Genomic DNA, 13368 nt, shown 5'->3' with positions numbered 1-13368 from the left:
TGGTGAAAGAGAGAGAGAGAGCGCGCAATGGTGTAATGCAGGCAGAGGAAAGAGCTAAGCGATTTCCATAGGGAACTAGAGAGGCAAAGAGCCTCATAAAGCAGCACCAACAGGACACAGATGGGAGAGAAAGGCAGAGCTGAGAGCAAGCTGGGATCCTCTCGTATTTCAGCTTGCTTAGGTTGCACATGTGCCCTGGGCCCCCAAATGCTGCCCATTGGTGGGGGAAGCTGAGAAGGCCACAGGAACCGTTGAACCCCAAGCCGTGACACCGGGATCCTTTCCTCTCTGTCATCTTCCAAGCCTGAAGCCACACAGAGAGTTTTCCTAATGGATCTGGAAATGCACAGAGATGCCTCTTTTTGCAATGGCTGCCGGGGAAGCTAAGCAACCCCACGTCCACACCCACCACCAGCACAGATGTCAAGGCAGCAGGAGTCCCCTTGCAAAAAGAGGATGGGTGAATGCAGAGAGAGAGAAAGAGAGAGAGGCTTATTGGAGCACGCGGGAGGGACAAGACAGAGGGAATAAAACAGGTTAGAAATAATTTGGAAGCAGGTTGCGTAAGATGGGCCAATCGCTCCAGACGCAAACTCTCTATAAGGGGGAAAAGGACCCAATTTCACAGTCTCCCTCTGCTCTTTTACAGTGTTTTCTCCACTTTTTTTGCCCCATGCAGTGTTTTTATCCATTGGATCTCATCTCACTGTGAGGCTGGGTGGTGGGGAGAACCCACACAACATAGACCACAGCTGAATTTGGGACCCTCACAAATGTTGATCCTTGGCTGCTGTCAGAAAACATGCAGAATAATGACACATATTTGCATAGTTACCTTCATTAGACTAAGATAAGTGTGGGGACCCCTTTGGCCCTCCAGTTAATGCTGAACAAACAGTTCACATCAACCCCGGCCACTGGCCATGCTTGCTGGGACTGATGGGAGCTGTATTTCAGCAACATTTGGAGGGCCAAATGGTCCTCACAGCTGGCGTAAGACATCCCACTTGGTTTTCCCCATATGGAAACTGGACTGGGGAGGGAGGCAGCACACGGGGCCATTTCCAGATCTTGGTAGGAGGTGGGGAGGAAGATGCCCAGCAAAGTCCAATAGCCCCATTCTTTGAACCCTGCTGTAACTAAAGCAAACATTCATTGCCTTTCAAAAATGCGTATCTCCATAACATTTCTTGTGATTCTGTGTTCATACTTCACAATAATCAGGGGAAATGGCCAGTCCTGAAGAATAAATTGTATCTGGTGTGAACTGTGTTTCATACTGCTCCTCAATGGCACCCTTTTGAGTGAGGTGTGTGGAATTCAAAGGGTCCAGCTGCACACAACTCCCCTGTCTATATCTGAAGTGTGTTTTCCAGTCACGAAACTTTTCTCACTTAATTAGAGGCATTCGGAGTCAGTCCCCCCCCCCATCCTTGCCTGTTTTGAAGTCTGCATCTCCCAAAACACATTCCACTTAAAGCATTCTCTAAGGCTGATTCTAAAGCTGAAAGGCAAAGGGTTCGTCATCTACGTTAAGTGTCACTACCAGCCCACACGCCACACTGTGACCCACACAAATAATGCAGCACAGTGAGTAATTATGTTACTTCCAGGTAGCCCCTCAGCACTGCAGCCTCTATAGTCAGAGCGGATGCTCCACAGAGCTAAAGCCCAGAGGCACACTATTTCCCAACCATTACAGGGACTCCCAGCATGACTCATGCACCAGAACATTCCTTCCTGCACAAAGTTAACACCATCGGGCTAAACGACACAGTCGGCATCAATGCAATTTACTTTTGAGTGACACCTCCAGTTCCTAAGTCTGGAGTGATGCAGGTAATTGGTTCTGGAAATGGGGGGTGGGGTGGGGGGAAGGCTGCTGAAGAGGACTTTGATGGCTCCCTTAGAGCCTTTGGGATGCAAGAAAAATGGAGTGCCTCAACACACAAAAACCAGCCTTCTCATCGGTATTGCAAAGGGTGGGGAAGGAGATAGTACTGTAAGGGTCATCAGCACACATTATGAGGATCCAAAAGGGCACTTGACTCCATTTCCACCCATCCTAACTGTGACCTGCCTGTGACACCCATTCTGAGGGGATATCAAGCTCGTGAAAAAACCCCGCAGAGCTTTTGCCTTGGGCGCCTTCATATGGCTCCAAGGGGCACAAGTAATGTCGTAGGTTAACTTGTGCCTTCTTTCTATGGTACTCAAGTCTTCCTCCCTTTCCCCTGAAAGCTTCCTAACACTGGTCCTGAAGACCTTCCTCTGGACCAGAATAGCTAGGAAAGATTCGAAACATGGCCTAGCCCATTTCCAGGAACTCAGCTACATAAGCTCTGACTCCTAACCCTCCTCTTTGCCCAGTGCTATCACAGACACCATGTGCCAGAGCCCCCCCCCCCGCAACATCTCATCCTAGTTGACCACTGAGGGGGGAGGCACGAAATCCCACACCTGCGGAAGTCAAGGAGAGGCCGTGTAGTGGTGGGGATGCCCTCTGCAGGCCAGCTCAGGAAGTGAAACTGTGTCAGAGTTCGTGTCTCCTGAGACTGGACGTTCTTCAGGTAGAAGCTGCGCACCAGGAAATCCTCACACCAGATGTGTTCAGAGACCAGGTTCACCTGTAAGGTGGGGACAGGGGGAGAGAGGGGAAAAAATAGCATATTCACTAAGAGGCCTTACCCTTCCCTAGCCAACTACACATAAGCCAACCAGCCCCCAGTTTCCCCTGCTGCTATTCCCCCAGCCCAGCCCCAATGCTTTATTCTGCTCAGTCACTTGTAATTCCTTTCCTACCATTCCCCCAAGTGGCTAGAGCGGGAGTAGCTTGCGTGGTTCCTTTCCAGAAGTTGCAGGACTCCAACTCCCATCAGTCCCAGCCAGCGTGGCCAGCAGTCAGGGACCATGGGAGCTGAAGTCCAACAACATCTAGAGATTACCACATTGGCTCTCCCTGGACCAGGGGAAGTGGGACTCTGTTCACCCCTGCAGTTGTCAGGCCCACGTAGGACTTGTCTTGCTCTTCCCTCGTGAGCACTGTGTCCATACAGCCAGCTGACTTGGGGTTTGTCTGCACCATTTGGTTTTCACAGGCAGTTACTCTCAGGGCTGCGGACCCAGTGAGTGTATCAACCAGGCAGCCCTTGCAGAAGTTACCTTGGGCCAATCACATCACTTCCTGGCCCTTTGCAGGGTTACAGAATTGTGCAAAGCAGTAAGAGTTTGGGTCAGGGATGGCCAACGGTGTTACCTTGCGAGGCCACAAAGCAGTTTAGCACTACGTGATTCAAGGACTTTGTTTCCTTATGCTCTTTGTACATAGAAGATGGTTTTTGCGTTGCCCAAGAGGGCTTAAGAACCAAGGATTTGGTGGGCAGTAGGCAGCTAGCTATCCAGGATCAGGGAAGAGATTGTGGCAGGAGGAGGAGGAGGAGGAGGAACTGGCTCCATAGCAGGTAGTTCTCTCTGACATGCTCCCAACTGGGGGAGGGGAGAGGTGCATGTAAATGGTGTGCCCATGTGGGTGGGGCAGATGTCACAAGCCTTTCCCACAGAGCCAGCATCTCTGTGCTTCTCAGTACGGCTGTGCTCAGCTCAGTCACACAGCAGGGAGCTGTGTTGTCATTGCCACTTTGTGAGACAAGAGGAAGCTAGGGAAGGGGTGCAGCTCAGTGGCAGAGCATCCACCTTGAATGCAGAAGGTCCCCAGTTCAGTTCCCAGCATCTCCTACCTGGAGACTAGGAGACAGCCACTGCCAGTCAGTGTAGTCAGTACTGAGCTAGATGGACCACTGTGCCAACTCAGTATGTTCCCTAGATGCTCATAAAAAGAGTGGCAACTTGGGATTCCTTTTCCTTGAATCACGTAAATAGGAGACTGGGACAAGTTCAGGGATGCTGATCACAAAATAACTGTGTCCGTAGGCCCTTGGGCCACCGCTCACCAGACTCACCTCATAGATGTGGTACAGGGAGGAGCCCTCATCAGGCCAGTAGCGGTCACACTGCTTGACGCCGTCCTCCACTAGAGGGCTCAGCATGACAATGACAGTGCAGCCGTTCTCCCACACCATCTATGCACAAGCAAAAGACACTTAATTCCCAGCCCTCAAAATGCAAACACCCTTCTTCTCTAGACCAGAAGAAGGCGGAGTCCACAGCAGGTACTAAGGGGCACGTGTGGGTCGAGGGAATGGGCCCAGGTTGTATGTTCTCATAGGACAGAGTCACAGAGGATAAAGCTACTAATGGCTGCTAGTTACAAGGGCTTTGTTCCAAACACTGTTGGAGGCAGCGTGCCTCTGAATGCCAGATGCAAGCTGAGAGCTATTGTGCTTAGGTCCTGCTCTCAGGCTTCCCAGAGGCATCTGGTAGGCCATTGTGAGAAGAGGATGCTAGACTAGGAGGGCCTTTGGCCTGACCCAGCAGTGCTTATATTCTTACAGGGCAAGTCAGAGACCAAAACCATCTAGCACACAGGAATGAAGAGCTTGTTCCTCTCCCTTCTGTCCAGGATGGGACCCACCTCTACTTCATTTCCAGGTAGGATGTGAACCAGAGTGGCCTGAAAGCTACCTCAGGGCTGTGGGTAGGGCCAGACATCCATAGCCACCCCATGAAACTTGGCACTGTGTCAGGCACAGAATTTAGTAAATCTTAGCTACAGTTTAAAAACAAAGCAAAAGGACAAGTTTCATTCCCTCATGACTGCAGAGGTAAGCTTGGAAACGTACAAGCCATGGTCTAGCCAAATTAAGAATTTAGAGGGGAGCCAAGGAGGACTTTTACAGATTGAGCTCCAATGCTTTGTGTACCTCCTTCTTCTGGCTAGCAAAAGTAACATAAAATTACACAAAGGGCAAAGCTAATCGTGCAAAAACAAACCAATATTCAGGACCTTTGCCAATTCACAAAATTTATTCACGGCAGTGCCTCAGTGTGGAGCATGCAGAGCTTCATCCATGGCCAGGATTGAAGGTGCCTCTACAGCAGGGATGGGGAATCCATGAGCCCCTAGAGGAGGTGGCAACCATGAATAGCCTGTAGGGCAAGGACGTAGCTGCTCCTGTTGTTGGACTACAACTCCCATCATCCCTGGCCATTAGCCATGGTGGTTGGGGCTGATGGAGTCCCAACAACATCTGAAAGGCCACAGGTTCCCGATCTTTGCCTGCCCTTTGCTATTCATTGCCACCACCTCATCTAAGGGCGCCGTATAGCATATTAATGCAGACAGCGTGAATCTCTGCCAAACAAGGGTCAGCCAGCTTTCTCACACAGTGCAGGAGTAAGGACCACATCCTAAATGCCTCTTTGCCCCCACACCACCCTTGAGCAAGATCTTCCCTGAACAGGCTACCATGAGCCATGGTTGCCTCACCTGCCAGAAGTCAGCGATAGTGTGGGACGGTGGCCCCTGTGTAGCAATGTATGCTGGCATCCGTGGATCATGGTCAATCTGCAGAGAAAATAATATGTGTTATACTCATCTTGGAGGGAAGGGGAAGAGTGGAACTAGGGGCAAAAGAGGTCAAGGGGCAGGACTCTAGTCTGCCTGAACTTTGCTAACTGCGATAACGCTGGATGGAAATCTTGTGCCAAGACAGCAATCATGCTTAGCTGTACCCTGAACATTAGAAATTACCGTATTTTTCACACCATAGGACGCACTTTTTTCCCTCCAAAAATGAAGGGGAAATGTATGTGCGTCCTATAGTGCGAATGCAGGCTTTCGCTGAAGCTGGAGAGCGAGAGGGGTCGGTGAGAGAGCCCCACCGCCAGCCCCACAAGCTCGGGCGGAACGCCGCCATCCCGCTGTCCCCCGACTTGGTTAGAAGGCTGGCGGGGGGAGAAGCCTGCTCCTCCCCATTGCCAGCCCCGCAAACTCGGGAGACAGCGGGAGAGGCGCCGCGCGCCCTCCCGCTGTCTCCCGACATGGTTTGGAGGCTGGCGGAGGGCTACCTCCCCCCCCAGCCCCGCAAGCTCCCAGAGCGATGCCAAAGCTGCGCGCAGCTTCGGCATGGCTCTGGGTCCCGTTCTGGGGGAGGGGGAAGCTCGGGCTTCCCCCGCCCCAGCCCCGCGTCTCCAGCCGGGAGACGGTCGCGGGGGGCTGCTTTAGCCCCGCGCGCGCTCTCCCGGCTGGAGAGGTGACGCGCGCCTATGGCAGGAGCCTCCATAGGCGCGCGTCACCTCTCCAGCCGGGAGAGCACGCACGGGGCTAAAGCAGCCCCCCCCCCGCGACCCTCTCCCGGCCGGAGAGGTGGCGCGCGCCTATGGCCGCTGCTCCTTGACCTGCTCTTTGGGGCTGGTGGTGGGCTTCCCCCGCCAGCCCCAAAGAGCAGGTCGAAAGGAACCTGAAGCCTGGAGAGCGAGAGGGGTCGGTGCGCACCGACCCCTCTCACTCTCCAGGCTTCCAAGGTAGCCGCCTGAACGCACCTTAAAAGGCACCTTGTTTTAGAGCGGGAAAACAAAAGGGGGAAAATTCTCCCACTCTCTGCGCAGCGCTTCCTGCCGCTTCGCTGAAGGGGCGCTGGGCAGAGAGCAGAAGAATTTTTTCCCCTTGTTCTCCCCCCTCTAAAACAAGGTGCGTCCTATTGTCCGGTGCGTCCTATGGTGCGAAAAATACGGTAATTCTTTTCCCATGACTTGTCATTGGCCAGGCTCACAAATCCATAAGAAGCAAACTACCCCACCCTCCTATATGAATTATTAGTTAGGAGGATAAGTCACCATGCCTGGGTGGGTATGGGGGCAAGGGGGAGAAGAGAAAAATTAAACCCAATCTCAACTATATAGGGTTGTACTCAACTAGCTTTTGTTTAGAGCAGACCAGTCAAAATGAATGAACATTACTAACTTAGGTCCATTCATTCCAATGGATCTACAGTGGTACCTCAGTTTACAGACACTTCAGGTTACAGACGCTTCAGGTTACAGACTCCACTAACCCAGAAATAGTACCTCAGGTTAAAAACTTTGCTTCAGGACGAGAACAGAAATCTTGTGGCAGCAGCGGGAGGCCCCATTAGCTAAAGTGGTACCTCAGGTTAAGAACAGTTTCAGATTAAGAACGGACCTCCGGAACGAATTAAGTTCTTAACCCGAGGTACCACTGTACTCTGAGTAAAAGTTAGTTGAATACAATTCATATTGTCCATTCTACTGCACTTAAGTCATACACGTTGCTATTCAAAATAGATTTCCTTTAATCATCCACGATAGAAGGTTGAATGGCTAAATGACTTTCTCTAAACGGGTTATAGTCAGTAGAGCATGAGACCCTTAATTTCATGGTTAGTGGTTTGAGCCCCATGTTGGGCAAAGGTTTCCTGCATTGCAAGGAGTTGGACTAGATGATCCACGTGGTCCCTTCCAGCTCTACAATTCTATGAGTCCCCTAGGATACACAGACAGTCTGAAAGGGGAGAGTTTAGGTTAGTGGAAGGGTATTTGCTTAGTTTCAACACTAGGAGGAGCAGGGCTGCATGACAAGAGAGCAAGAATGTTTTCCTGATTCTGGAAGGCAGGTAAGATAGCACTTGGGAAAGCATCCAGCATTTCCCTCCAGTTTGGCAGCACTGGGAGGGCGCATTCAGAAAAACCAGTTTGTTGGACTCAGGGAAGAGCTTATGGCCAAGAAAGGGTAGGAGAGTCTGTGCTTTCATTTATGATGGGTCTGTCGCATTTTAGTGAAGGGACTTGGTGGCTTTGAGGACATCACTTAAAAATGAGCCACAGATGATAGACTTGACCGAGCAAAAGGTTGCCCTCTTGCATGAGGGCAGTGTGACAGATTCAGTGGAATCCAGGGGGCAGTTGAGTGGAGAGTGTGAATCTGAGTTTGTGGCACTCACAATAGGGCTGGCATTGATGAAGTCACTGCGGGAAGGGTTGCTCTCTGCCTTCAGCTTGATGCGGGCATGATCGTCTGGAAACAGCAAAAAAGTGCAATGAGTCAATGTAACAGGACCCAACTGAGTAGCCAGGGACCCCTGGAGGGTTCTGGGCCTCAGTCCTAGAGTTCTCAGAGAACATGAGCTATCACTAAGGATGGATGAATCCTTCCATTCCAGTTTCTCTCAGTTTCTCATTTTTCCATTCTTAAGTTCAGCTCTCCACATTGCCACATCAGTTTGCTTTTACAAAAAAACAAAAAACAAAAAACAACCCTTCAAGTCACCAGCATTTTAGTGAAAATTTATCCTAATATACACATTCCCCCTAATACCATTTTAGTATCTTATTTTCAGAAATATATGCATAGAAACTCCCCCGGAAACTTTGGAGAAGTCCGAATTTCAAAGAATGGCTGTGCTTCCTTTTGCACATTGTTTTAGAAAGTGCAAACTAGACAAATTTGTTTTTAAATGCAAATTAAAACTGGAAAAAAAGCAAGTCATTGGTCATGCAATCATTCAACAATCCCCATGCAGAAGAGCCTCAGAACTGGCATGCCAGCAGTGGCCCTGGAAACAGGGATACAAGGAAGAAGCACCGTTTTGTGCTACTCACAGGGCACATAATCAGGGTTGCGGTTTTTCTTGATGTTTGCTTCACGCTGCGCAGCCTCACAGGCATTAGGCTCAGCCTGGTATGCACACAGCGCCTGCCACTCCTTGGCTAACCGGTCACGGTTGCGCAGGTGGTCCTCCATGTATGCCTACAGGTGACGGGGGGGGGGGGACGGACAGCATCATTACCATCTCCTATACATGTCCACTTGCACAAGCACATCTGCACATACACTACCCCAGACAAGTAATTTTAAACATGCAATTTTATTACGTAGATGTTGTTTGAAACTGCTGGTTTGATTTATATTATGAAAAGAATTCTTTTTAATGTTTGCTCTTACCAGTGTTCTTTATTTATATTTTTGTCAATATTTATTTTATTAACTTTTCAAATTTTTCAAATTCTTTTAAACAACTATCAGAGCAAATCTCTCATTTCCATTGACTTTATATCCACCTTCCCACAGCAGTTCTTTTCTGACCTTATAAAGCTGCTATATTACTTATATTTTACCAATTATATATGTTAAATTATTAAACTACAATTCTCATTTGCTGCTATACTTCAAATCCTGCATGCGTTTTAACATAACAAGGGTATTTATTTTCCAAATGTTTCTTTATATTTCATATTGTTTTATGTAAACCACTTAAGGGGTTCTTGTTGATTAAGCAGAATATCAATTCTGCCAAATAAAGAAATAAAAGGTCCAGGGGTAGCCATGGTGCTGCCCAGATGTTCTGGTCTGAAGCTGTGGCCCTAAACATCTGGATGACACAGTGTTGGTTGCCCCAGAAATAGCCAACCATCAAAAAGGAGACTGCTGATATCTATAGGCCAAGATCCATGGGGAGCAAAAGACAGCAGGAGCACTGTTGCGTACTATCTGAAATCAGAAATCTTGTCATTTCATCTACTATCATTTTGCCCACACATAATAATTGTATGTCTAAAGATGGGAACCTGTGTTGCTTCAGATATGGTTGAAACTCCACTGTCCCTTTGCCTCAGCCAGTGTGGCCAATGTCCGGGGATGATGGGAGTTGGGGTCCAATGTCACTTTTAAGACCACAGGTTCCCCACCACTAGTCCATAGCACCTCTGGTTGTTGCAAAGCTGTTATCTGGCGACTTTGCACCTCAATAAAGCCTGTACCTCCACACACACACACACGGTGCAAACACGCCTCACCAGAATCATGTGCCCAGTAGAGATGTCCATGTTGGATTGCACAGGCTCCTCACACCAGGATGGTGTGCTGCTATGGGAGCTGGGGCTGGCCTGGGGTGCATCGCTGAACTGTGAGGAGACACTGCTGACGCGGGAATTCTCCGCCGGAGCGGAGGGCGAGGGAGCTTCGGCACGGCCAAACAGTGATTTGGCAGCCATGTGCTGCCGACACAACTCCTGTGGGAAAGACACAGCTGCAGCAGCTAATGCACTAAAGATCTGCCACAGGCAGGGCGAACGACAGGTCAGAGCTTGCCAGAACGTCAGAGGCAACAAAGCAGTGTCCTTGCACACAAAGCCCCTCTTCCAGGACAGAAGCTTTGTGGCTCCTCCCAAACTTTGGGGAAACAATTTGCAGCTCTTTGCAAAGGGCAAAATGGGCCGCACCGTACCTGGTATTCAAAGGTGCTGTCAGCCGCTCCCTCAGGCCCCAGCCCTGCCAACTGCTCCTTCTCTCGCTGCTTGGCATGCTGGCGCAGACAGAAGACCACCGCGGCGGCTATCACAATGCCGGCCACACAGGCCAGCAAGACAAAGGTGAGCAGCACCGAGCGGAAGGTGTCGCCAAAGTGTGTGGGGTGCGGGTAGGTCGCAGCCTCGTTGCGCTGTGGGGAAGCAGACAGGAGTCAAGAGCAGCACAGTGGGATAGGAAGGAGCTCCTGGGACAAGCAAAGGCGGAAGAGAGAGTCAAAATTGGCACATGTGGCAGTCGTGGCTGCTGCCGCTCCCACGATCTTTGTATCATGGAAACCAACCAGGATTTCCTCTGGCTCCTTGAAGAAAAAAGTTCTCATTTCCTTGATCCACTGTGAAAACCCCAGCAGTCCATGGGAGTCCCTGCCAAACTCTTCTTCCCTACATTACGTAACCTGCAGCCAGTACATTTCCTCCCACACTGAACCTGCATGCTGGAATCCCCACCACACGTGATCCAATCCCTCGGTTGGTCTCTTGCTGCCAGGGCACTGCAGGGCTGGGGAGCTCCAGGAGCTGTTGGACTACAACTCCCAGCATCCCTGATTACTGGCCACACTGGCTTATGCAAGCTGCGGTCCAATAGCATCTGGAGGGCCCCTGCCCCACTCACTTTCAAATTTGACTTGGGCAATGCTGGGCTGGTGATCCAGGATTCTCCAAGCCCCACTTCTTGAATAATCCCTGGCCGTATTCAGGTACTCGGCCTGCTCACATGTAGATAAACATGCTAGGAAGAGCAGGTCCATGTGGCTAAGCTCCACCCCATCATCTCTACACAGTTTAGAGCCTTCCATGAGTTTTGAAGGTAAATGTCAGAAGCAAGGAGCCTCTTCCACTCATACAGGCCTCCTGTAAGGATTTAAAGCCAAGCACAACCAGGGATTCAAACTGCACTGGGTGCTTCCACCAAGTTGGGGGCAGATCTCTGCTTTAGAGCTGTGAAGGGCTCTGAACTGTGTAGAGGTGGGTGTGCTTCAGAGGGCAGGTCTGAGCAGCACAACCAACCCTGCTTCTCCGTCATGTTGCTTAAACTCTTAAACAGGGCTATGGTCAAAACCCAAAGACCACTGCAAATCCCAAGGCCTATGACCCCCCAGCTTTACCTGCCCAACACCTGTCTGTAGGATCTTCACTCCCACCTCCGTCTCCAGCTGTGGCTTCACCAGTGCTAGATGGGAAAAGGGGACAAAAAAGGAGGGACAGCTGGCAAAAGGGCAAAGGCAGGCAGGCAGGCAGTTGCTGGGGGAGTGAAGCCTTTTGAGTGGCCCAGGGAGTGGTGTGCTAATTGCTATCTCCGGATCACTGCCATGTTGCATGATAGCCTTCCTTACTTTGTTTACTAAAGGCAGCTGCCTTCACTGATGTTTGCCTATTGCATCTGAAGGAAGAAATGGATACTCTGCACATGGACATTAACTGGGCAGGTGGACAGCAGGATAAAGGGTGGCCAAGCACCAAGTCAGGAGGGAGTACAATGTTGTAGGGCAGGAGTGGGGAAGCTGTACTCCTCCCAGCCTTGCTGGTCTACCTCCTCCCTGACTACTGAATATGCTGGCTGCAACTAATGGGATTTGGAGTCCATCTGGAGTATTATCCAGCCCTCCTGTTCCATATCAAATTGAGAAGAACCACTAGAGTCCTTCTAGATCCAGGATGGCGAAATGAGTCTGTAACCAGATGCATTATCATGTGTTGCAACTATCATTTCAGAGTCAACTTACCAGCCCTGTTGGCCACATCACCCAGAGACAGGTTTTGGTGGTTTTGACGGATGCGGAAGGTGAGAGCTGGGCCCACAACACTGCAAGGTGAAAGGTTTGAGGTTACAAGGTGTCCTGATTCCATCCTAGCACAATATACACCCACAAAGCAGGTTGCCTCTGCTGCTTTGTGTATCACCATGTTCAACAATATCCAGTGCTATTTTTCTAGAAAAAGAGGTGCCAGGACTCAACCTTGTTCTCTTATATTAGCAATGGCACCCACCTGAGGTGCCGGAACTGAGTTTCACAGATTTCTGGCTTTAAAAAAAGCCCAGGCAATAGCTAACCTTCTAATCTCATGACACCTCCTTTATTTACCAATTAGGAGCTTGGAGTCAGGCACTGTAAAGGCCACCTGTGTTTTGTCTCAGGCCAAGAAGCGATATCACAATCATAATGTTGGGTATGCAGAAGGGTTGGGGCCTAGTTCCAATTTCAATGCAAGCATGCAACAATATGAGAAAGGGAAGGAAAGAGAGACTGTGGCCACAATGTCCTCCAGTTCCTTGCCCACTTTTAATAAAAGTTGTGTCTTCGGTACAAGCCAGCTGACGCAACAACTTCCAATGCCACTTCAGGTAACCGTATTTATATAAATAGGCAAGCGCCTTGTGACCATCCAGCAATGGGAACCTGCCAGGACAGGATACATTAGCTACTTGAAAAGCATTGAGGAGATCCCAAAAGACCCCTCAGTCTTGGGAAAGGCATCTTCCTCAGGATATGCTTCCAGAACCCTCTCCAGCCTGCCTCACCAGGCTCCTCCCCTTCCTGAGGTGTCAGAGGCAGCAACACACTCCTGTTCCTTATGGATCCCCACCTCTCAGTTAAGTCCCAGTAGCACTTGCCTGATGTTGATGAAACTGGCCGTGGACAAGTGCACGTGCTCAGCCAGGATCTCCAGGAGCCGGATGCCAGCAGCAAGACCCAGTGGCCTGCAGGTGGTGGAGACAGAGGAGAGGCCAGGAGCCAATGGGAAAAGCATGCATGGGAGAAACATTGGGAGGCAGAAAGCGGGAGGGCAACACTTTCCTTGTACTGGTATACAACAAGCAAATGCCAACAACCTCCTGCCACCCACTCTAAGGAAACACCTAAGCAATGTAGCCCATGAGAGCTGTCAAGACAACCCAACAATATGAACAAGATGGCAAATATGTGTTGGGATTAAAGTCCAGCTTTGCCCAAGTGCAACAGCAAGAAGCCATAGGATTTGAGGGACCAGGTGTTGAGAGAAGAACATTCCTTGTTCTCCCTCATTTCCGCCCTTCTTCATGTGCCCCCTCCTCCACAACAGGTCCAGAGGGTGGCAACACAAGAAGAAGCCTTTTCTGTAGTGGCTGCCCACTTGTGGAATGCTCTCCCCAGGGAGGCTAGC

General features: G+C 50.2%; 1 protein-coding gene across 3 annotated transcripts in view; it reads right to left on the bottom strand.

Annotated features, from left to right (window-relative positions):
• PTPRN (protein tyrosine phosphatase receptor type N) overlaps nt 1-13368 on the bottom strand; it is a 38321-nt gene that overhangs the window by 5298 nt on the left and 19655 nt on the right. For all 3 annotated transcript variants that reach the window (XM_079947124.1, XM_079947126.1, XM_079947125.1), the window contains 10 exons: nt 12839-12925; nt 11949-12028; nt 11331-11395; nt 10143-10355; nt 9712-9927; nt 8518-8665; nt 7860-7933; nt 5387-5464; nt 3960-4079; nt 2461-2627 (listed from right to left, as the gene is read on the bottom strand). In XM_079947124.1, the coding sequence (XP_079803250.1) occupies nt 2461-2627; nt 3960-4079; nt 5387-5464; nt 7860-7933; nt 8518-8665; nt 9712-9927; nt 10143-10355; nt 11331-11395; nt 11949-12028; nt 12839-12925 (1248 nt within the window). The remainder of the gene's footprint in view (nt 1-2460; nt 2628-3959; nt 4080-5386; nt 5465-7859; nt 7934-8517; nt 8666-9711; nt 9928-10142; nt 10356-11330; nt 11396-11948; nt 12029-12838; nt 12926-13368) is intronic.

This window comes from Podarcis cretensis (genome assembly GCF_951804945.1).
Source record: "Podarcis cretensis genome assembly, chromosome: 1".
NCBI lineage: Eukaryota > Metazoa > Chordata > Lepidosauria > Squamata > Lacertidae > Podarcis > Podarcis cretensis.
The sequence above is the reverse complement of the archived record's forward strand: the minus strand, read 5'-3'. Positions and strand labels throughout refer to the sequence as shown.